The sequence below is a fragment of the Mobula hypostoma genome, chromosome 2 (assembly GCF_963921235.1).
Source record: "Mobula hypostoma chromosome 2, sMobHyp1.1, whole genome shotgun sequence".
NCBI classification, from domain to species: Eukaryota; Metazoa; Chordata; class Chondrichthyes; order Myliobatiformes; family Myliobatidae; genus Mobula; species Mobula hypostoma.
In genome coordinates this window covers 126,328,657-126,353,317 of record NC_086098.1, presented here as the reverse complement: position 1 = coordinate 126,353,317, position 24,661 = coordinate 126,328,657, and the positions used below count along the sequence as shown (strand labels likewise).

The 24,661-nt window shown below is 39.8% G+C and overlaps 1 protein-coding gene across 2 annotated transcripts in view; it reads left to right on the top strand.

Moving 5' to 3' along the window:
• The first annotated feature begins 256 nt into the window (after positions 1-256).
• Positions 257-24,661, top strand: part of LOC134342463 (EH domain-containing protein 3) — a 73,809-nt gene continuing 49,404 nt past the window's right edge. Inside the window, exons 1-3 of one of the 2 annotated variants that reach the window (XM_063040636.1) lie at positions 257-564; positions 4,032-4,208; positions 12,254-12,351. In XM_063040636.1, the coding sequence (XP_062896706.1) occupies positions 4,060-4,208; positions 12,254-12,351 (247 nt within the window). In that variant the 5' untranslated portion in view covers positions 257-564; positions 4,032-4,059. Of the gene's footprint in view, positions 847-4,031; positions 4,209-12,253; positions 12,352-24,661 lie in introns of both variants that reach the window. The other variant, XM_063040635.1, reaches the window with a different exon arrangement.

The following is a 24,661-nucleotide window of genomic DNA, read 5'->3' as shown; positions in this document are numbered from 1 at the left end:
TTGCTCAGTTAGTTAACTGGTTTTCATTAAAAGACAGAATCAGGTTGCTTGGTTAACTACTATGGCATTGACAAGTGGGTCCAGTGGTTCCCTGGACAGGGTTGCTGGTAACTGGTTAGCTCCATTGGCAGGGTTGCGTTAATTCTCTAACGCCGGTTACCAACAGTTGTCACGGATGACTGAGCTGATAATCCAATTTGACCATCCACAGTTGGTTCAGTCGATTGAGTCGAATTGATCGCTAGTAGTTGGCGCATACGGCCGTTAATGGTTTGACTGAGTCGGGTCGATGGTTGTTGACAGTTCTGCCCGTTGACTGCCATTCGCCCATTAACGGCCCAACGACGCACCCCAACACGCGCGGCGCAGAAGGGCGAGTGATTGCGTCATCGGAAGGGGCGGCGCGCTGTGGGCGGGACCATTGCTCGACTTGGCTCTTTAACTGGAGCCGGGAGGCAGCGGTGTCTACTAGGCAGGCTTTGCTGCCATAAGGAATTGTCCCTTTAAAATAAAACTGTGCAGCATTTTCGTTTGCAATTTTTCCCTAGAGAATTTTAAGTCGAGGCAAGTAAATTTATAAGCTGTGAAGAGATCTATTTTCTCTTAAGTGTCAATCGCCATGTTCAGTTGGCTGGGGAGAAACGAGCGAGGTAAGAAGGATCCCGAGTTATTTCAGACGGTGACAGACGGCCTGAAGAAACTCTACAAAACCAAACTGCTTCCCTTGGAGCAGCACTACCGCTTCCATGAATTCCACTCGCCCTCGCTAGAGGATGCAGATTTTGATAACAAGCCCATGCTGTTGCTGGTCGGTCAGTATTCAACCGGCAAGACCACCTTCATCAGGTAACCCCGGGAGACAGGAGAGCTGGGGGACAGGGTGTTCGGCGTTGAATTTAGTAGGGCGCTCTATTTGGCTGCGAATGCGTGGGTATGAAAAGAAGACGAATTCGCGGCACGGGAGATTATACTTGCCAGCGATTTATTTTCTAGCATGATCATCCTAGATTAGTAATTTAGGTACTGCAGATAATTTTTAACGTGGTGAGGATTAGGTTTCTGCCTCCATCTTTTCAGACTGTGATTTGCAGGTTTTGGTTGGTAATATTTTGCTACCCTTCAGTCCTCTCAATGACTTTAAATCTTTGTCGTCTGAGTATTCAATGTGCTTTTACCTATTTACCACGGTTGGGGCTTACGTAAGTGTTCACCTTGAATCGGGTGTCTTGTTCTAGGTAAATTTAATAGGTCCAGTTTTATTGCAGATTGAGGTCTCGCAAAATCTGTGTAAGACTCCCGGGGAAAGAATCGTGGAAATGTGCAGAGTAAATAACAACAATGGATAATCTGGTAGCTCTTTACAGGAAAATACAGCTGATCCCATTCCTTTACATTCTCACAAAAGTCTTCACTTCCAAACCGTTATGTGGGATCTTTTGCTGATCACTTTGAAGATGTGTCGTATGGCTTTGATTCACTTTTAATTTAGGCTTCTATTTGCTGTATTTAAATATTCCAAGGTACATCTGGGTTTCTGTTTCCCCCTGTAGAATTGCATCGTCTAGTGTAGGCTGTCACCTTTTGTGTTTTTTTTAAAAAAAAAAGTATCACCTTCCTTTTCTCAGCATTGAATTTCATCCAACTCTGGAGATTTGCATGTTCTTGAGATTTGGTGACTATAGTTGCGTACAGTGGACAAACTATGGCCCATTTATTCTCTTGAATAGTTTCGTTATGATTTGCCCGCTCTTGTATTTTTGTGGTCTCAGTTAGTGATGACCCTTATTTCTGCTTCACCACCTGAACTGTCAGTCCTTTTCAGAAACTTACCACCTGTTGCATATTTATGTACTTGACATTTTGCAATTCTCTGGAACTAAAATTGATTGACTTTTTCAATGAACCTGATGCTCACCTTGTCATTTACTTTGAGGCTTGCATCAAGTTAACCTCATTAGAACTACTCTGTGCTGAGTTTATAGGCTTTGATCCTATTGTCCTAGATGAGCAGCAATTCGGGCTCTTCAGCCTTTAGTTCCTGCCTTGGCTACAAAAGATTTTTACCACACAATAGACTATTGATCCACAAAATCCTTGAAGGAAAGGGCAGGGGTTAGGCTCTTGTAGGGCCATTTGCCAAACTTGGCTTGTATTTTCTTAGGTCCAAGGATTGCTTTGTTACATATTGAAGACTCCAGGGTTAGGGTTTGTTATTAATTTAGGATTTGGTAATCACACTTTCAACGTAGCAACAAAGAGCATGTCCACAACCATGAGAAAATCTGTAGACGCTGTAAATCCAAAGTAACACACAAAATGCTGGAGGAACTCGGGAGGCCAGGCAGTTTCTTTTCCATAGTTGCTGCCCGGCTGAGTTCGTCCAACATAAAAATATAATATGTTTTCTCATGCTTCAAAAGACACAATGTCGAAAATTGAACAATCCAGTTTCGCTACTATGCCAATACAGGTTGAGTACCCCTTATCCGAAATGATTGAGGCTGGAAGTATTTGGGATTTTAGATTATCTTGTATTAGAACATAGAACATCGAACAGTACAGCACAGTACAGGCCCTTCGGCCCACAATGTTGTGCCGACCCTTAAACCCTGCCTCCCATATACCCCCCCCACCTTAAATTCCTCCATATACCTGTCTAGTAGTCTCTTAAATTTCACTAGTGTATCTGCCTCCACCACTGACTCAGGCAGTGCATTCCACGCACCAACCACTCTGAGTAAAAAAACCTTCCTCTAATATCCCCCTTGAACTTCCCACCCCTTACCTTAAAGCCATGTCCTCTTGTATTGAGCAGTGGTTCCCTGGGGAAGTGGTGCTGGCTGTCCACTCTATCTATTCCTCTTATTATCTTGTACACCTCTATCATGTCTCCTCTCATCCTCCTTCTCTCCAAAGAGTAAAGCCCTAGCTCCCTTAATCTTTGATCATAATGCATACTCTCTAAACCAGGCAGCATCCTGGTAAATCTCCTCTGTACCCTTTCCAATGCTTCCACATCCTTCCTATAGTGAGGTGTCCAAAACTGGACACAGTACTCCAAGTGTGGCCTAACCAGAGTTTATATAGAGCTGCATCATTCTGGAATATATAATGATATCTTGGGATTGCCATCATTTCTGACACTGAATTCACGTGCTGCTGGTAAGCAGTCTTTGTCTTGCACTTGTTGCACTTGTTCATCACATAGCTCACAGTAAAATATATTCTTACATACGATTAATATAATGCATATTGGGTAACAAAAGCAACACAGCATTGGAAGAATATCTGAATCAGCTGTTGAACAATGGCAGACTTTTATTCTATGGTGCTGTATTTTTATTAATAGGTTACAGTACACTTTGTATTCTACAAGTTTTATGTAAGGTATAACAACAGCATCGTTGACTTGTTCTGGTGCTAGATTTTTGTGATCAGTAGACACTTTTATTTTTTAAAGAAATGCTGTGCCCTTAAATTTTTGCAGCCAGCCTGCTAAATATTCACAATTGTCTTCAATTTTCAGTTTGTTGTGGTAGGTTTTTGCTTGTTTCATTACTGTTAAGCCACAATGTTCACTCCAACGCTGATATGTGATCAAGAGCTTAATTTTTTGCTTTATGCAGTGTTTTTCTATTTTTCATTAACTGCTGCTCATCATGCATGTGAGGTCACTTTCAAAACCGTCTGTGGTGCACAGAAACCTACACATTGCCTGGAATTTTTCCATTTGTGATGTCATGTCAATGCTCCAAAAAAGTCCCATTTCGGAGTTTACAGATTTTGGATAAGGGGTGCTCAACTTGTACAAGCAAAGTAAATTGGTTTGAAGTACAGATCAGCAAATCAGTGTGGCAAATAACTCTGGGCATTGTATGCCTTACCGCTGCTTTTGTAGCCTTTTAAAGTGAATTCTTCTTTCAACAAAACTATAGGGATCATGGTTAATGAAAATCAAGCAATTGGTGCTAATGTCAATCAAATGTCTGTATTGTATTCTGCAAATTCTCAATTTTCTGATTCTGATTCAGATACCTTCTGGAACAAGACTTTCCTGGAATGAGAATTGGGCCTGAACCAACAACTGACTGTTTCATTGCTGTAATGAATGGGGATGTGGAAGGTGTGATTCCAGGAAATGCTTTAGTGGTGGATCCAAAAAAACCATTCCGGAAACTTAATGCTTTTGGCAATGCATTTTTGAACAGGTTTGTTAGTCTTAGACATGTTGAAGTTGGTATACAATGTGTATGGCAAGCCAAAAGGAAAACATTTAAAAGCTAACTACTTGGCTCTTTGGTACTTGGGTTCACTGGTAAGTACAGAATGAATAATATTCACCCAGTACTTAATAAATGTTCCATTTCCAATCCTACACTGTCTGTAAGGAGGTTGTACATTCCACATGTGACTGTGTGGGTTTCCTCCCACAGTCCAACGATGTACTAGTTGGGGTAGGTTAATGGTCATTGCAAGTTGTCTCATGGTTAGGTTTGGGTTAAATCAGGAGTTCTGGCTGGCACAGCTCGAAGGGCCAGATGGGCCTATTCCATGCTGTATCTCAAATTTTTAAAAACATTAAAATATGTACGGTTAGGCATTCTGCAGCTGGTAATCCACAGATTGGATATCCAAGTCCGAATTGGTTTCGAATTTAAAGGATACCAATCAATATTCCTTGAGCAGATTCACTGTTAATATTGGTATTTTAAATTAGATTTTACTTCCAATATTTAGAATTTGAATATTTGGCATTATTTCTCTTTCTATAACTAAGCTGTCAACTTGTTTAAAATATATTAATAATATGGAATTAGTTTCAGCTCTTTAAGATTGGATTTAACAGAAACCTTGTCTGTTTCTATAAGATGGTCGTTCATTTGACTTCCCCTGAAATTTTCAATCCTTAACCTGAATTTATAATTCCTATATTATAAATATTAAATATCAAACAAATTTTATTAGCTTAGTCTCAGAGAATCTCAGGGTAAAATTTGTCCAACTATAACCTCCATACAGCTGTGTTAATGCATTATAGATGGTTCTGGTAGGACATTAAAAATTTAAGTGGACTGTTTAAATGTTTGAGTAACAGTATGAAATTGGAGAACTGTAAAGAATAGAAATGCAGTAAAGGTATGTAATTTGGTTATTTGTTGGGTTGAGTTGAAGTAATGATGAATATTGATATTTGTGCTAGCCATTTTAAGATATTTTTGGATGACTGCAGCATTTCCTGAAAAGACTTTTTATTTTCCTTTCGCCTTTTCAAAGAGCAAAGTACGAGGGGTGATTGGTAAGTTTGTGGCCTAAGGTAGAAGGAGTCAATTTTAGAAAACCTAGCACATTTATTTTTCAACAAGCTGCCCACAGCAGGGGTGACTGATAAGTTTGTGGCCTCAAGTAGAAGGAGATGAGTTATATAGCTCTCGTTGCATACACATGCAGGTCAACTCTTTGAGTGATTATGCAGAAAGTTTGAAGTTAATAACTCATCTCCTACTGTAGGCTACGAAGTTATCAATCACCCCTGCTGTGGGCACTTTGTGGAGGTCCAAGATCCATATGCTCCATGACCGTTGGACTAAGTGTGTAAATGTAGGAAGGGACTATGAAAAATAAATGTGCTAGGTTTTCTAAAATTGACTCCTACCTTCGGCCATGAACCTATCAATCACCCCTTGTAAATCTAAATTAAAGTCGATGTCACCATATAAAACCCTGAGATTAATTTTCTTGTGGGCATTCACAGTAAATCTAAGAAACACAATGAAAGACTGCACATAACAAACTGCAAGTACAAAAGAAAAATAATAAATATAAATATTAAGAAAATGAGATGAAGAGTCCTTTGAAGTGAATCCATAGGTTGTGGGAACAATTCAATGATAGGGCAAGTGAACCTGGTGGTGTGGGACCTGAGACTCCTGCACAACCTTCTTGTTGGTAGCAGTGAGAGGAGGGCATGGCCTGGGTGGTGGATTCCTTGATGGATGCTGGCTTCCTGCAACAGCACTCCATGTCGATGTGCTCAATGGTGGTGAAGGTTTTACCTGTAATGGACTGGGCTGTATCCATTACTATTTGTAGGCTTTTCCATTCAAGGGCATTGGTGTTTCCATATGAAGCAGTGATGCATCCTGTCAATATACTCTCCTTCATATGTCTAGAAGTTTGTTAAAATTTTAGCTGTCATAGAGGTGCTGTTGTGCTTTCTTCATAATAGCACTTGAGTGCTGGATCCAGGACAGATCTGAAATGATAACAGTAAGGAATTTGAACTTGCTAACCCTCTCTACCTATGATTTCCTGATGAGGGCTGGCTCATGGACCTCATTTTCTTCTCCTGTAATCAATAAGCTACTTGATTGTGGTGTCATTGAGTGCGATGTTTTTGCTGTATAACTTGGCGATTTTCAATCTCCTCCCTCTTTATGGTGATTAATCACCACATTTGATTCAGTGAACAACAGTGGTGTCATCAGCAAACTTAAGTATGGCATTAGAGCTTGGCCTAAGTCTTAAGTGTAAAGCGAATAGAGTAGGGTCTAAGCACATAGCCTTGAGGTGCATCTATGTTGATGGAGTTTGTGGAGGAGATGTTTTTGTCAGTACAAACTGACTGTGGTCTGTAATTGAGGAAATAGAGGATCCAATTGCACAAAGACTATTTGAGGTCAAGGTCTGGAAGCTTATTCATCAGTTTGAGGATATGATGATGCTGAGCTTTAGTCAATGAAGAGCATCCTGTTGTATGCATCTGTGCTGTCCAAATGTTGCAGGGTCAAGTGAAAAGCCAATGAAGTGGCATCTGCTGTGGACCTGTTATGGTAGGCAAATTAGAGTGTTCCATCACAAGCCTCTCAAAATGCTTCATCAGTGAATGTAAATGCTACTGGACTGTAATCATTGAGGCAGGTTTCCACGTTCTTAGACACTATAGTTGAAGCTTGCTTGAAGTTTTAAAGAAAAACTGTATTCCACTCTTGGTAGTACTGTGGAATGAATTAAGTTACATCTACTTAGGAAATTCAAATTACATTGCAGTACATTAGAAACTAAAGGTAATTTTGCATGTTTCTGGAAGTTCTTCTGGCATTTGAAGTGTGATTGGTGTGGGGTGATGGCATTTCCTTTCTCAACTTGGTTTAGCGTATTTAGATTCATAAGTATTTTTGAATTGCTTATAGAAATTGAGACAAGACAGATGCTGGAATATGGAGCAACAAACAGGATATTGATGGAAATGAGCACATCAGCCAGCATCTGCGAAGGGAAATGGACAGTTGATGTTTTGGCTTGAGACCTTTTATCCTGATTGGTCTAGTCTACCTGAAGGGTATAGAAGTTTAGATTTGGAATATTTTTGGACTGTAGCTATTGGTCTAGAGATCTCTATTGTTAGCTTGATGATTTTGGTTTACCGTCTCTTCAAATGTCTCGGCTCACTGCCAGGCTTTGTCCAAATTTTGAAATGCTTACCCCCTAACAATTTTCCCATTTGCTTCTACATTTATTCCTCTGCCCATTCCAAAACTACCACCACACCTAACTATTCTCCCAAAGGTAGAATATTGGAATCTAATTGTCCACCCTAGGAAGCTATTGCATTGAACTTATTGACATGAGCTGTTTTCCTTCATTTTCTCTGACCAGTAGTACACTTGTGTTTGTCAGCAGCCCCTGCTCTCCGGAAATCCTTTGCCAGAAACTCCCCCCTCAATTTGTTGGATGTCTTTCAACTCTTCCTGTAGTTCAAGGTCTGATTTGGAGATGATTCTAGCAGATGTGTCATGGTTGGACACATTGATACTTCCTATAAATGTTACTCATTGCTGACCTTGAAAACCTCCATTGATAAAACAAGTTTATCCTCAGTTTACATCCCAAAGAGATGCTTTTAGATTCAAGAAAACCAAATTTCAATAGCAGTAAATTCCCATTTTCGAAAAAACTTTAACTTTACTGTTTACCAGTGTTACACACGTACAGTATTTCTGTAATTGGCTGTCTTGATACGCTGAACTATTACTTTTTGATCCTTGCATTTGACTTCAAGTTGCTTTTAAACTAATGTACAGCATAATGTCAAGTAGGCTGTACATGATTTAATGTTTCTTGCTAATTAGGTTGTATCAGCATATAATGTACATGAATTTATTGAAGTTGCATGGAAATGACTGTATATGCTTTACTTCAACATTAATGCAATGTATGCTTGCTAAGTAACAAGAATGCTAGGTCTCTGAAACTGCAAGCTTCTATCTTTTCATGATTTTATCTTGAGGCCTGCAAAGCATACTCTAGGGAAGATTTTGCATAGAATTTTGCTTATTGACCCCCCTTAAATATAATGCGGTCATGATATCAAAAGCTGATTGGTTTTGTACTGATAGATTAAATATGCATTAAAATTAGAAATTATTTGCAATGTTTACTTTTATGTATGCTACGTTTTCTTAGTCTTTGTGGATATGCCAGAGAATTAATTTACAGAAACTTAAATCTCTTCACTTAAAAGAATGTGGATTTGTTTAAGGAGAATATTAAAAATGGGCATGAATGTAAGTTGTACAGTATATCTGATTCATTCTCATGTTAAAGCCTTTCTCATCTCATTCCCCCACATTATCTGATTCCCTTGTGCTCCAAAATTGCTTAACCCATCTAATTCTGGCTGTCCATTGAAAGGAAGCTGCCTCTTCTATAATTACCTTGTTGGCCCTTCTGAATCCTTGTGCTTGACTTTTGGGGTAATTTAATAAGTAAATTAGAATTTAAGTAACAGGAATCCGGACTAGTTTCCTTAAAACTCTTAGGAGCTCAGAGCAGAATGAATCAGGTACATCAACCTCCAAATATCACTCTGCATAAAACCTGAGCAAAATGGATCAGGCACATTGACCCTGAAATCCCCTATCTGCACCAAAAAAACAAACAAATACAGAACAGGTACATTGACTCCCAAATCCACCCCCAGCACAAATTTTGTAGCCTGGGGAAAAAATGCACATGCAGGACAACAATTACTTTTCTGGTTCTTAAATTCCTTTATCTGTTTTAGATGTTTTATTGTAGAAAGAGGGTATCAAAATAGAAACAACAAAATAAGTTAAAGAAAACAGTTCCTGCTATTACAATCTCAGTTTAACTTCAGCCCCCACCCTTGTTACGTATGCAGTATGAAAATAATTAAAACATGTACAAAACCAATATGGTAGTGGCAAATCTTTAAAAAATACAAACATTAGAATCCCACCAATCCTGTATCTTACCCATAACATTGAAAATATGAATAAATACATCTCATCTCAACTAAGAGGTATACTCACATTTGGCATGCATGTGCTTAACTTACAAGTACATAGGCTAGACCTTGAAATGAGTTCTCGCTCCTGCTATGTGAATGGAGATTAACACATTCACATTTGGTTATGAAACAATAAAGACAAATAAACTTTTACAATATATTTCCTTGTAGTTGAATTACTAAAAAGACTAACCTGGTAGGCCAATTAAGGAGCTTTGCAATCAGGCTATCCAGTGCTGATCAATTTACTCGCGAAAATCATTCCTCGTCAAACCTGGGAAAAACATTTGAACGTCATCCTTTCTAGAACATGGCAACTTTTCATTCTACTTCACCCATGTGAAATGATATCAACATTCTCTCAAAGGTACAGGCAGATATTTTAGCATTGGCAAGGTGAATGTATAAGTGCACATTAATAATAAAAGAAGGTATTCAACGGTCATCTGGTTACACAAAAAATGAACAAAATGGCTCAGGCAGATCAACCCCTCCCCAATCTCTCTTCCATCCCAAAAGAAGATGGGGCAAAAGAACACAAATATAAAATCTATAGGACTAAAAAATAGTCTATAGTCCAAAGTCCACATCCAAAATGCAGAAAAAACATGGATGGTTATTGTATATCTACAGAATTTTTGCATTCTTCTTTATCTCACTTCACCTTGTACCATCGGAAAACTTAACTACATTGGGTTAGAATGAAGACAGGAGCTCAATTGTAATGAAGTTAGGCTCTGACCTAAAATTATAATTTTCTCCCAGCTATATTTCCTGCAATTTCATCCTAGAATTTCAGCATATTTTATTTGCCAATCAAGAAATTCAGTTGGATAAAATTTAATTCTTGTCCACTTTTCACTAAATTTAAATGAAACTCAATGTGGCAGACCTCAGACTCATAGTAATTTCAGCAATTTGATATTGGACAAAGGAGCAAAGTTGCTTGCCCATTGGGACTAATACTATCTTCAAGGATAGGAATATTGTACTACTAGGAATACTGCTTGTGGATTTGGAGAACTCTGCAAGGACTGCATTGGTGGTACTTCTCCTGGGTTTTGAGGCATCTAATTTTGTAGTCTGCTTCTAAATCAAACGGGAAGGCAGGATTCTTTACTGTCCTACAGTCCAAGAACATTGTGCCAAATTTAGGTTCACTTTTAATTGTTTTAATAGCTGAAAGCTATAGTTATTAGCATTTCAATGTCTTCCCTATATTGTGGAAAAATCCTGCAACCTGGAAAATGTTTTTAATACTCTCTTCATAGCTGCATTTTTTTTGTTTCTTGAAGATCTTGTTTGGTAAATGTCTAATGGATTCTGAATGTTTTCATGCTTGAGTCAATGTTGAGTTGGATCTCTGCTTCCAAGCCTGCACGTGCACAACCATCTGTTTACTACAGTACTGGCTGAAGATGACCTTGGTTTTGGATTGGTGATGTAGTTAAGTTTGTCTTGTAGATTAGCTTAATTCCAGTAGGAGTTGAGGCAATTACTTGTCAAGTGATTCCTGATATCGTTTTGAAGAGGGACTTCCCCCTCAGGGTACATTTTACAACAATGCAGATCAATACACTGCAAATGCAAGAAATTCATAAGTGCTAGAAACCTAAAGCAACAACACAGTGCTAGAAGTAACACACTACCCACCTTTGCATAGGCAGTGAGCAATGAGTTGTGCTAGTTGATTGTTTTTCTTTACAGCAGTCTAAAAAGATGCACAAATTGGCCTAATATGATTTCGTTTCATTCTGTCCTCAATGTTTCAGCCTCCCTATCATAGTAATGATGCTAGTTGTTTCATATCGTATCTGGCACTCTATGTTCATATTGCTGAGCAACTAGAAATGGGATGGTTGGTTTCCAGATCTCCCTCTCTCCTCAATTTGGAACTGATTCCTCAACCTACAGACTTTTTCAAGGACTCTACAACTTGTGGTATCAGAATTATTTTTAAACTTGCAGAATGTTTTTCTTTTGTACATTGTCAGTCTTTATAATTTTCATAAATTGTATTTTCTTCCTGTAAATGCTAGTAAGAAAAACTCGACAGTATATAATGACATATGTACTTTGATAATTTTCTTTGATTTGGACAAATAACTTGTGCAGTACATCTTAAATCCTGAAATTTAGAATAGTTTCTGAATCAAATTGTCCCTGCAATAAACGTTATAATTCTAGGCTTCCATCTACACTCAGTGGCCAGTTTATTACACACAGGAGGATAATTTGGTTTGGTCTTCTACTGTAGTCCATACTTTAAGGTTCGATATTTTGTGCATTCAAGATGATCTTCTGCACACCACTGTTGTATCATATGGTTATTTGAGTTACTGTCGACTTCCTGTCCATTTGAATCAGTCTGGCCTTTCTCCCGACCTCTTAAAAGCATTTTCGCTGACTACTGCTTGCTAGATGTTTTCTGTGCAACTCACCTAAACTTTAGAGGTTGTGCAGAAAAAACCCAAGAGATGAGTAGTGACTGAGATACTGAAACCACCTTGTCTGGCACCAACAATTATTCCATCAAAGATCACATTTCTTCCCCATTTGGACGTTTGTTCTGAGCAACAACTGAACATCTTGACCATGAATGCATGATTTTGTGCATTGAGTTGCTGCCATGTGATTAGCTGATTAGATTTTTGCAATAATGAGCAGGTATACGTAAAAGGGGACTACTAAGTGAATTTGGCAAATCAGCAATTATAAACTTCTATAAAACACAGAATTAGGAAGTAAGATTTTTCCAGTTCTTTAATTTTTTTTAAAGATTGGAGGAACCTGTTTAGATGTATAGTGTTCAGAAATTGTAGTCCTAGCCTGGTTACTTATTCCAGGTCTAAACTGATGTATTCCAATAACAATTATATTTCTGTGTACATAAATTTGAATTATTTGCTTGAAATTCGTTGCTAATAAGAACTTGTTTTCTAGATTTATGTGTGCCCAGTTACCGAATCCTGTGCTTGAAAGCATTAGCATCATTGACACACCTGGAATTCTGTCAGGAGAAAAGCAACGCATCAGCCGAGGTGAGGTTTATGTGATCCAGGTTTTTAAATTACAATTGCTGGGATAGTAGGCCTCTGTCTGCTTGTTATAGGATCTTTGTCAGGCAAAATTCATGCATATTCACTCAGATTCAAGTTGTGTCATTAAGGAAAGCATTAAATAATTGTCAACAAATGTATAGTTAAAAGACAGTGGAATTCTAGCCTCTGTCAATACTATGGCTACACTTTAATATGAGCAGCTGCTGCTGCAACTTGTATGGGGCGGAATTGTTGGTGTTGATGACTTCATCCTGAAAGTTGCAATACTGGAAAAATTACTTTTAAGCAGATTATGTAGAATATCCTTGTGAATCAACACCTCTTGTGTAAATATTTGCAACATTAATAGGTAACGTATTCTTGCAGTTTGATTAAGAATGGGTTATGCACCATTAATGGTAGGGTCCTGGAGTATTGAGGAACAGACCTGCATTGATGCACACGTTCACAGTTCCCTAAATATGTAAACACAGCAAGATAGTCGTAGTCATACTTTATTGATCCCGGGGGAAATTGGTTTTCATTACAGTTGCTCCATAAATAATAAATAGTAATAGAACCATAAATAGTTATACAGTAATATGTAAATATGCCAGTAAATTATGAAATAAGTCCAGTACTAGCCTATTGGCTCAGGGTGTCTGGCCCTCCAAGGGAGGAGTTGTAAAGTTTGATGGCCACAGGCAGGAATGACTTCCAATGACGCTCAGTGCTGCACCTCAGTGGAATGATTCACTGGCTGAATGTACTCCTGTGTCCAACCAGTACATTATGTAGTGGATGGGAGACATTGACCAAGATGTCATAAGATAAGATGGTGAAGGCTTATGGGATGCTGGCCTTTATTAACAGGTGCACTGAAGATAAGAATTGTAACTTGATAAAACATTGGTAGGCCTGAAAAGACTAGTGAAGATGAAGTTTACCAGAATTTGGCTCGGATAGAATATTTCACTGAGGAAAGACTGTAGCTTGGGTTTGTTTTCCATGGAGTGGAGGAGGCTGAAGGGGAACTACAGCATATATAGGGCGGATAGTGAGAACCTTTTCTCCCCATAAGTTTTCTAACGACAGTGCACAAGAATAAGTCATTAGCTTATTGTCATACCTAGGTACAGTGGAAAAACTGCTTTGTATGCCATCCATACAGATTATTTCATTACTTTGTAGCATGGGGGTGATGGTTGGAGGGAGTGAGAATATGTGGGATCTTAATATTGGCTGCTTTTGAGGTAAATAGATGTAGACATGGCCCCCAGAGGTGAGTCTGTTTTGTGATTTTCCAGGTATCAAGCCATGTGGACCATCCCTAATCAGTCCTTGGTATTCCAAATGCAAATCTTGTTGGAGTTCCTCCCAGTAAATTCCCAGCACTGATATAAGATTTGCTGGTCTGTAGTTCCCTGGGTCTGTTGTCCTTAAATGAAGGAACAGCATTAGCTACTATCCTTGAGGAGGTACAGGAGCCTGAAATTGCACATTCAACAATTCAGGAACAGCTGCTTCCCCTCTACCATCAGATTCTTGAATGTTCATTGAACCCATGAACACTACTTTGCCACTTTTTTTGCGCTAGTTATTTAACTATTTAATATATTTATTCAGTTTTCGTTATTATGTATTATATGCTGCTGCAAATAAAAATCAAGATGTATGCCGGTGATATTAAATCTGATTCTGAGCTATTCTAGTCTTCCTATGCTAACAAAGATGGTAAAATCTTTGCTAAGGGCATAATAGTCACCTTTTACTTCACAATGTCCATGGAGAGATTATCAGGCCCTGAAAATTTATCCATTGCTGTTTCAAAACTATTAAATCATCTTTAATAGTGATATGCTTCAGGATGTCAGTACGTCCTTACCTAATCTCATTTCTTCCAAGTTTTTTACCTTTAAGTACAGATAAGTATTAATTTAAGACATCACCCATTTCCTGCAGTTTCAGATATAATCCACCACACTGATCCTTAAGGGGATGCTCTTGGTACCCTTCTGCTCTTAACATGCAGAATTTTAGTGTTCTCTTTTTGTCTTGCCTACAAGCCACTTCTGTCCTCCTAATTTCCTCAAATACCTTAAGTCAGTTGCACTCAAGTGGCATGTTTGAACCCAATATGTCTCACATAATGCAACCTTCATTTCTTTAGAGCTTAATATCCCTTGCCAGCCTTGTTTTTGTTTCTAACAAACATACTGGCTGTAAACTTTTCCCATCTCACTATTGGAAGCTTCCTCACATGACAGACCCACCACCCCCCGATTAAATTTTTGATATTGTTGGGTGTGTGCTCTCATTCCATAACTAGCTTGGTATAAATAGAATTATGGTCACTAGTCTCATTTCTTCCCCCTCTGACACATCAATCCAGCTTTGTTTCCTGAGAGGTTTAAGTGTAGCACCCTTTTCTAGTCAGGTCATCTACAAATTGCTTAAAGCTTTTTTAGATGCAGTTAACAAACTGCCTGATCTAGCCAATTAACACTGAAACAGTGCAGGTTAATATCAGGAAGTTAAAATCACCTGTTAGACTCAGTTATACAGCACAAAGCAGGCCTGTTAGCCCAAATGGTCCACGCTGACCATGATTCTTGTCCATGTGGTACATACCGACAGATTCCTCAGAATTGGGTTTATTATCACTGTCATGGAATTTCTGTGGCAGCAGTACAGTGCAAGACAAATTACTAAAATTACATTAAAATGTAATACTTAAGGGGAATAGCAAGGTAGCATTTATGTACCATTCAGAAATCTTATGGCAGAGGAGAAATTATTCCTAAAATATTTGAGCATTGCAGGCCAATGTGCCAAAAGCCATCTTCACCCTCTCTACTGTGAACTAATTTTAGGGAACCATGTACTTGTGCTCCCAGGTCCCTCTATTTTATACCCTGCCCTCCAAGTCCATATTGTTCACTGAAAGTCCGACCCTGATTTGGCTTCCCAAACTGCAATGACCCGCATTCACCCAGTTAAACTCAATTTGCCATTCCTTGGTCCACTTTCCCAGCTGATCATGCTCCCTCTAGTTTGTGATAACATTCTTCAATTACCTTTTTTTGTCATCTCCAAATACACTAACCGTGCCTGTACATTTTCATCTAAATCTTTGGTATAACTGACACATGGCAATGAGCCACTGCAGCATTTGTATACCTGTCTCTGAGCTCCCTACAAACTTGCTCTTGATTTTGTTGGCTGTTTGGTGTTTATAGCTAAATACCAAAGTGATGACCTTTTATTTCTAAGTTTGCCCATGTGACTTTGAGATGTTTTTCCTGGAATGAGTACTGCTGTGATTTATTTGTTCCCCCCTCTACTAATTGGTAGTGCAACTCCTCCCTTACCTTCACCTCTCGTGTTAGAAACATTGAGACCATGAAATATTGAGCTGTCAGTCCTGCCCATCGCTCAGCTATTTCTGTAGCAGATGTAATATCTGAATCCCTTGTGCTAATCCATGCTCTGACATCACTTCCTTGCGAGTGATGCTTGTTGCATGAAAGTAAATGCAATTTAACATATTAGAGCTCAGAGCAGTGGGACTATGCCAGATACTACAAGCCTGTTAACTTTGCCTCAATTATACGTTATACATTTTGGAGGGAGGGGGGAAGATGCAGAATATATTTGTTGGAAAGATAGGGACTAAGTCAACATTTTTTTTTGTTTGGTTTTGCAGGGACCCTGTTAAGATTTTCACTAGGATGGTTGAAGGCAATGTGATAGATGTGGATTTTGACAAAATCCTGGCCACCTTGTCAAATGCATTTCTAAAGTTGATGTGAATACCAAACTCAAATTAGTGAAGCACATTTCCTCTGTATAGTCCTTACTTGTCCTTTCACCTTACTCAGCTGCCTTGACTGTTTCCTATCCTTGCTGGAAAACATACTTACATTTTTTTCTTAAATGCTCTCTGGTCTGATTATTTCCAACCTTTTTCTTGGAAAAAAAATGTGATACTAGTGCTGCCTATACAAAGTGCGATTATAGTTCTGAGGACACAAAGTGGATGCTTATTACTACAGGTGCCAATGTCTTAACTAAAGACTTAATCACTGGAGGTATTTAAAGGAGGGGTAAATAACTTCTTGAAGGGTCAAAGAATGAAAGGTTACATGGAACTCAGACAGAAGCAGCTTGGGCAGATCCACCATGATCACTGAATGGTGAAGAGACTTGAGTGGCCAAGTGGCCTAATCTTTTTTTATGCAAGATTTGTGTTCATTCTTTTCATCATACTATGGTAGATGTCAATTAATAGATTTGGGAGTGGTAGGTATAAAAATGAACACTGGCCTCTTGGTTTTCATCTGTGAAGAGACACTTTCAGCAATTTCCAACCTTTTACACTGTAATTTTAGATCTGTACTGAAATTGCTGAGAGCATGCCCTTAGACCCTTGCAACTATTAGAAAGCAGATGAATGGTGGTGTAATGTTCCCAGGTGCAGGTGAGCAAAGATGAACCAGCCCAAGCTAATTCAGCAATGAAATTGATACTAAAATGTCCTTGTTTGGTTTGTCCTAAAATGGCCATTTGCAGGAGGATGCAAACAAACAATAAGCCCAGGTTATGGAAGGTTGCACTGTTTTTGTTAAAACAAAACACAAGTTTGTTCTCTGAATACAAGTTTCAGGAACCAAATAGTTTATGAAATCTAGATTTTAAAAGTAAATGCCATTCTGAAAGTGTGTCTTCTTCCTTGTGCTAGATACTTCCAAGACTTTTCGTAAGCCACCATTCATTCCAAGTTTTGAATACTGTAAAAGATGCAGGAGTGATGAGTTTTGTGCTGATATCTTTGACTTAGTAATTTCTGCACTATTTATGACCGATACATTCTTCATCCTTTACTAGAAGTTATTTCATATGCATTGAGGCAAAGTTGGAACAATCTTTTTCTCATCTGTAGTAAGTAATATATGCAGGTTGCTTTGTAAATGTGTCAAGGAAATGGTATGTGCCAAAGAAAGACTTTCCCATGTATTTTTTTAACAACCTCAGGAAGTATAGTCACCTTTGAAAAAGCAGCAACCAGTTTGTGCACAATAGTGTATACTAGAGAATCTGTTTTTGGTCTTTGATAGGTGAATATTGGCTGGCACATTCTGTCAACATAGTATCACTTCTAAAATACAACTGGTTAACAAATCTATTTTGCTTGCCTTTGTTAATAGAACATAGAATAGTACAGCACAGTACAGGCCCACAATGTTGTACCGACCCTTAAACCGTGCCTCCCATGTAACCCCCCCACCTTAAATTCCTCCATATACCTGTCTAGTAGTCTCTTAAATTTCACTAGTGTATCGGCCTCCACCACTGACTCAGGCAGTGCAATCCACACGCCAACCACTCTCTGAGTAAAAGAACTTTCCTCTATATGCCCCCTGAACTTCTCACCCCTTCCCTTAAAGCCTTGTCCTCTTGTATTGAGCAGTGGTGCCCTGGGGAAGAGGTGCTGGCTGTCCACTCTATCTATTCCTCTTAATATCTTGCGTACCTCTATCATGTCTCCTCTCATCCTCTTTCTCTCCAGAGAGTAAAGCCCTAGCTCCCTTAATCTCCGATCATGATGCATACTCTCTAAACCAGGCAGCACAGCATCCTGGTAAATCTCCTCTGTACCCTTTCCAATGCTTCCACATCCTTCCTATAGTGAGGCGACTAGAACTGGACACAGTATTCCAAGTGTGGCCTAACCAGAGTTTTATAGAGCTGCATCATTATCCCACGACTCTTAAACTCTATCCCTCGACTTATGAAAGCTAACACTCCATAAGCTTTCTGAACTACTCTATCTACCTGTGAGGCAACTTTCAGGGATCTGTGCACATGTACCCCCAGATCCCTCTGCTCCTCCACACTACCAAGTATCCTGCCATTTACTTTGTACTCTGCCTTGGAGTTTGTCCTTCCAAAGTGTACCACCTCACACTTCTCTGGGTTGAACTCCATCTGCCACTTCTTAGCCCACTTCTGCATCCTATCAATGTCTCTCTGCAATCTTTGACAATCCTCTGCACTATCCACAACACCACCAACCTTTGTGCCGTCTGCAAATTTGCCAACCCACCCTTCTGCCCCCACATCCGGGTCGTTAATAAAAAATCACGAGAAGTAGAGGTCCCAGTACCAATCCTTGTGGGACACCACTAGTCACAACCCTCCAACCTGAATGCACTCCCTCCACCCTCTGCTTTCTGCAGGCAAGCCAATTCTGAATCCACCTGGCCAAACTTCCCTGGATCCCATGCCTTCTGACTTTCTGAATAAGCCTACTTTGTGGAACCTTGTCAAATGCCTTACTAAAATCCATGTAGATCACATCCACTGCACTACCCTCATCTATATGCCTGGTCACCTCCTCAAAGAACTCTATCAGGCTTGTTAGACACGATCTGCCCTTCACAAAGCCATACTGACTGTCCCTGATTAGACCATGATTCTCTAAATGCCCAGAGATCCTATCTCTAAGAATCTTTTCCAACAGCTTTCCCACCACAGACGTAAGGCTCACTGGTCTATAATTACCCGAGTATCCCTACTACCTTTTTTGAACAAGGGGACAACATTCGCCTCCCTCCAGTCCTCCGGTACCATTCCCATGGACAACGAGAACATAAAGATCCTAGCCAGAGTCTCAGCAATTTCTTCCTTGCCTCATGGAGCAGCCTGGGGAATATTCCGTCAGGCCCCAGGGACTTATCCGTCCTAATGTATTTGAACAACTCCAACACCTCCTCTCCCGTAATGTCAACATGCTCCAGTACATCAACCTCACTCATATTGTTCTCACGGTCATCAAGTTCCCTCTCATTGGTGAATACCGAAGAGAAGTATTCATTGAGGACCTGGCTCACTTCCACAGCCTCCAGGCACATCTTCCCACGTTTGTCTCTAATCGGTCCTACCTTCACTCCTGTCATCATTTTGTTCTTCACATAATTGAAGAATGCCTTGGGGTTATCCTTTTCCTTACTCACCAAGGCCTCTCATGCCCCCTTCTTGCTCTCCTCAGCCCCTTCTTAAGCGCCTTTCTTGCTACCCTATATTCCTCAATAGACCCATCTGATCCTTGCTTCTTAAACCTCATGTATACTCCCTTCTTCCACCTGACTAGATTCTCCACCTCACTTGTCACCCATGGTTTCTTCATCCTACCATTCTTTATCTTCCTCACTGGGACAAATTTATCCCTAACATCCTGCAAGAGATCTCTAAACGTCGGCCACATGTCCATAGTACATTTCCCTGAAAAAACATCATCCAATTCACACCTGCAAGTTCTAGCCTTATAGCCTCATAATTTGCCCTTCCCCAATTAAAAATTTTCCTGTCCTCTCTGATTCTATCCTTTTCCATGATAATGTTAAAGGCCAGGGAGCAGTGGTCACTGTCCTCCAGATGCTCACCCACTGAGAGATCTGTGACCTGACCCGGTTCATTACCTTATACTAAATCTAGTATGGCATTCCCCCTAGTTGGCCTGTCAACATACTGTGACAGGAATCCAGCCTGGACACACTTAACAAACTCTGCCCTGTCTAAACCATTGGAACTAATCAGGTGCCAATCAATACTGGGAAGTTAAAGTCACCCATGATAACAACCCTGTTATTTTTGCACCTTTCCAAAATCTGCCTTCCAATCTGCTCAGTATCTCTGCTGCTACCAGGGGGCTTATAGAATACTCCCAATAGAGTAACTGCTCCCTTCCTGTTCCTGACTTCCACCCATACTGACTCAAAAGAGGGTCCTGCTATATTACCCACCCTTTCTGTAGCTGTAATAGTATCCCTAACCAATAATGCCACCCTTCCTCTCCCTTTCCCCCCCTCTCTATCCCTTTTAAAGCACTGAAATCCAGGAATATTGAGAATCCATTCCTGCCCTGGTGCCAGCCAAGTCTCTGTAATGGCCACTACATCATAATTCCATGTATGTATCCAAGCTCTCGGTTCATCACTTTTGTTCCTGATGCTTCTTGCATTGAAGTACACACACTTTAGCCCTTCTACCTTACTACCTTTACACCCTTTATTCTGTTTCTCTTTCCTCAAAGCCTCTTTATATGTTAGACCTGGCTTTACTGCATGCACTATACTTGCAGTTCTCACATGACCTTTATCCTCCTCTACCTCACCGTCTGGTTCCCCTCCCCCTGCAAATCTAGTTTAACCCCCCCCCCCCGCCCCCCTGGAGCAGCACTAGCAAACCTTTCTGCAAGAATGTTAGTCCCCTCTCCAGTTTACGTTGTAACCCGTCCCATCGGAACAGGTCCCATCTTCCCTGGAACAAGACCCAATCGTCCAGAAAGATGAAGCCCTCCCTCCTGCACCAACTCCTTAGCTAAGTATTTAGCTGCATTATCTTCCTATGTTTAGCCTCGCTAGCACATGGCATGGGTAGCTATCCTGAGATTGCAACCGTGGAGGTCCTGTCCTTCAACTTTGCACCTAACTCCCTAAATTCTCCCCAAATTTTAAGATGGGTGTGTATATCATTTGAAGTCAGAGATCAGACTCTGAACCTGAAGCCCAACTGTTTTCTGCTGCTTGAGTTTGAATGCTGTTCAAGAAGTTTTTATTTATGGATTTAACAAGAGTTTGTTTCACCCTCAAATATAGAATGATTGTAATAAATTGTAGCTACAGAATGCTGATGTAGGTAATTTGGTGCTGTGAAGTAAAGCAGTGTACAAAGAATGTTTTGCCTATGTTAATCAGTCTCGCTTTGGGTTTAAAATGTGCGTATGAGATCTGGTGAGGACAAATTTGTATAGGTCTTTAACATTAAGATTTGTAGAACTGGTTAAAATATGACAAGGTACGGTATGTTGCGAAGTCTGAAATGAAGCACATTAATCTTGAAGGAGATTTGGAGCTGAAAAGTATTGAATGTTAAAAGTACATTTGTCTGTTGCATTTGTATTTGGGACAGTCAAAAGACCAGAATCAATTTGGAGTTGATGTGAGGACTGTAGTGTTGGGAAAGTATCAAAATGTGAAGGATGAGACTATTGTGGAATTTAAGTGAATTTCTTAAGCAGAAACCATGGGCAAATGTGGGCAATAAGTGAAGAGAACTTGATGTAGGTTAAAGTGAGTGACACTATTTTTCAGGTCAAGTTTGTAGAAGAGGCCTACAAAGAATACATTGGGATTTTCATCTGGATCAATTTAAATTGCAAACAAAAACAACAGTGGATCTTGAAATTGCAATAGTGGTCTTGGTAATGATAAATGAGTTTTGAACTCTTCACTTGATGAAATTATTCAAATGTCCATGAATTACCTGGTAGGTTAATAAAATTTGGTTTCCAATGTTGGTTTGAAAGAAAATTCTTGCCATCCAGACGAGCTGCAGACATTTGGAATCAGAAACCTGGCATCTGGAGACTCATTTATAATTTCAGGTTGATGACCCAACTGGTGAAATGTTGTACAGCTGAAATGTCAGCTGTTTTCCATGGATATGGCCTGGTAGTTTTTGCATTGATAGTGTAGACACATTGAATTGGGGGGGGGGGGGCGGGGGGAGCTGGTGAAGTGATAGAGCGGCTGATATTGCTATTTGTCTTCAAAACTGGTTCTGAAAAGCAAACTGTAAATTAAAGCTGAAAGTCCTCAAGGTAATGGTGCAAGAAAACATTACAAGTGATTCTCTAGCCGAACTGTGGTATTTCCAACCCCTCAGGCAAGTGCTCAGGATAATGTGACAAGTACACATTGGTATCATAGTAATCCTGGAAAATTGGTTGAGACAGGAGACATGCATTTGGAAAATACTATATTTTTCTATATCTTTGAACATAAAAACAAGATTCTGCAGATGCTGGAAATCCAGAGCAACATAAAATACTGGAGGAACTCAGCAGGTCAGGCAGAATCTACGGAAATGAATAAATAAGCAATGTTTTGGGTTGAGATCCTTCAGCAAGACTGGGAAGGAAGGGGAGAGTGGAAGGAGGTAAAGATGTACTTGGTGGTAGGGTCCCATTGAAGATGGTAGAAGTTGCCCACCCTCTACTTTCTGCAGGTAGGGATTACTCCGTCTGTCATTCCCTTGTTCATTCATCCCTCCCCACGAATCTGCTGGCACTTATCCCTGCATACAGTAAAAGTGCTACACCTGCCCATTCACCTCTTCCCTCACCTCCATTCAGAGTCCTTGAGCAAAGTGCCCAGGTGAGGGAATACTTCACCTGCAAATCTGTTGGGATCATCTACTGTATCCAGGGCTCCTGACATGGCCTCTACATTGGTGAGACCCAACATGCTGTAGATTGGGGTGCCCCTTTGTCGAACACCTTTGCTCCATTCTCACTTTCCCAGTGGCCAACCTTTTCAATTTCATACAAGTGTTTCTGCAAGTTGAGGCCCAAGGATTAAATTTTATTTCTGTTTACTTTGTGGCCCCATTAATTAACCAGGTTACTTAAACAGCTTATCCTCATAATCCTAGCATCAACAGATTAGAGAATTTTGTTCTATTCATCCCACCCCATTTCTGCACTTACTTTTAATGTGGTTTCTTTCACAGTCGTGATGAAGGCCCTTTTTCTACAGTTATTGCCAGGTTTGCTGAGTGTTTCCAGCAATTTATTTTAAATTTGAAATGATACATGGATATTTGTCAGTTAAGTCAATATTATGTAGCTAGAATATAAGCAAATTTTTATTCTTGGATTTGTTCACGGTCATAACTGCAATTGAATTGCTGGTGGAATGAGCTCTTTCATTGAAAAGTGAGCCAGATCTGAGTGACTCTGACTGTGCCAAATGAAATAGAGATGAATCTAACTGGGGCATCATTGGTGTGCACTACTTTAGATCCCTAGTCCCTTGTGAATGTAATGTATCCAATTTATTTGAAGGAATACAAATAAAAGAAATGGGATGATTTGAATGAATAAGTACATTGAAGGGGACTAGAAAAATTAGTAACTGATCTGACTTGTATGTAAAACTGAGATCTTGGTTGCACAGTTTGAGGGGGAGAACACAGGAGAATAGATTGAGTGGGTTAGTAAGTCGGCCAGTATTGAATGGTAAATCAAATTTGATGATCTGAAGGGCATAATTTTGCTCCTATGTCTTATGGCTATGTCATGATTGCACTGGAGAAAGCATAGAGAAGATTTACTGAGTTGCTTCTTGGGGTGGAGACATTGTATCTCTTCTTTCTCTTATTTCAGTTAGTCCTGACGAAGGGTCTCGGCTCGAAACGTCGACTGTATCTCTTCCTATAGATACTGCCTGGACTGCTGCATTCACCAGCATTTTTTGTGTGTGTTGCTTGCATAGACTGTGTTTGTTTTACTTGGGTAGTTGAACAAAATTTATAAGGAACATGGATAGGTTGGATCCTTAAACTTTCTTCATAACAAGGATGTCTGGAACCAGAATACAGAAGTTTCAGGAGATCTAACAGTGTGTATTTTCACCTGAAAGGTGACTGCAATGAAAAGATGATGGTACTCTAGCAACTCTCAGTGGTAAATAGGGTTAATATAATGTGGTTGGCATTGACAAGGTGGCCTAAAGGGGCTGTTTCTGTGCTGTATGGCTTGTATCTAAAGATAGAATCATTTAACTGATTTCTTTCTTTAGGTCAGTGAAGTTGAATAATTATTAATAGTCTTATTAATATTAATACTTATTCACAAGAATTTATATGTGCCTAATCACATTTAAGTTGAGTCAAAATGAAATGAAGCAGAAACAATTATATACATTAATCATGTGCAGTCGATGCCTTGATCTTGACATTAGTGCTTTGCAAATGCACTTCCAGCAAGATTTCCCCCATTTCATTTTGAAATCAGTCGTCCTGCAGTAAATCTATAAATAGCTCTGCCTTAAGGTGCTGATTTTTAAAAAAATATACAGGCCTCCAATTCCAAAGGGGCATTATGATGACCAATATATCAATTGCATTAAATCTATTTAAGTTTAATTGCTTGTTTCTCCTTGTCTGGTATGGAGGGGTCACTGCACAGGACTGGGGGGGGGGGGAAAGCTGCAGAAAGTTGTAGACTCAGTCAGCTGCATCATGGGCACTAGACTCCCCAGCAATCAGCACACCTACAGAAGGTGATGCCTCAAAAAGATGGCTTCCTTCATTAAGGACTCCATCACCCAGGGCCGCCGCCTTATTGCTACTATCAAGGAGGTGGTACAGGAGCCTGATGATACATTCAGTGCATCGGGAACAATTTCTTCCCCTCTGCCATCAAATTCCTGAATGTCGTCATAGGTTTATTGACCAATCTCAG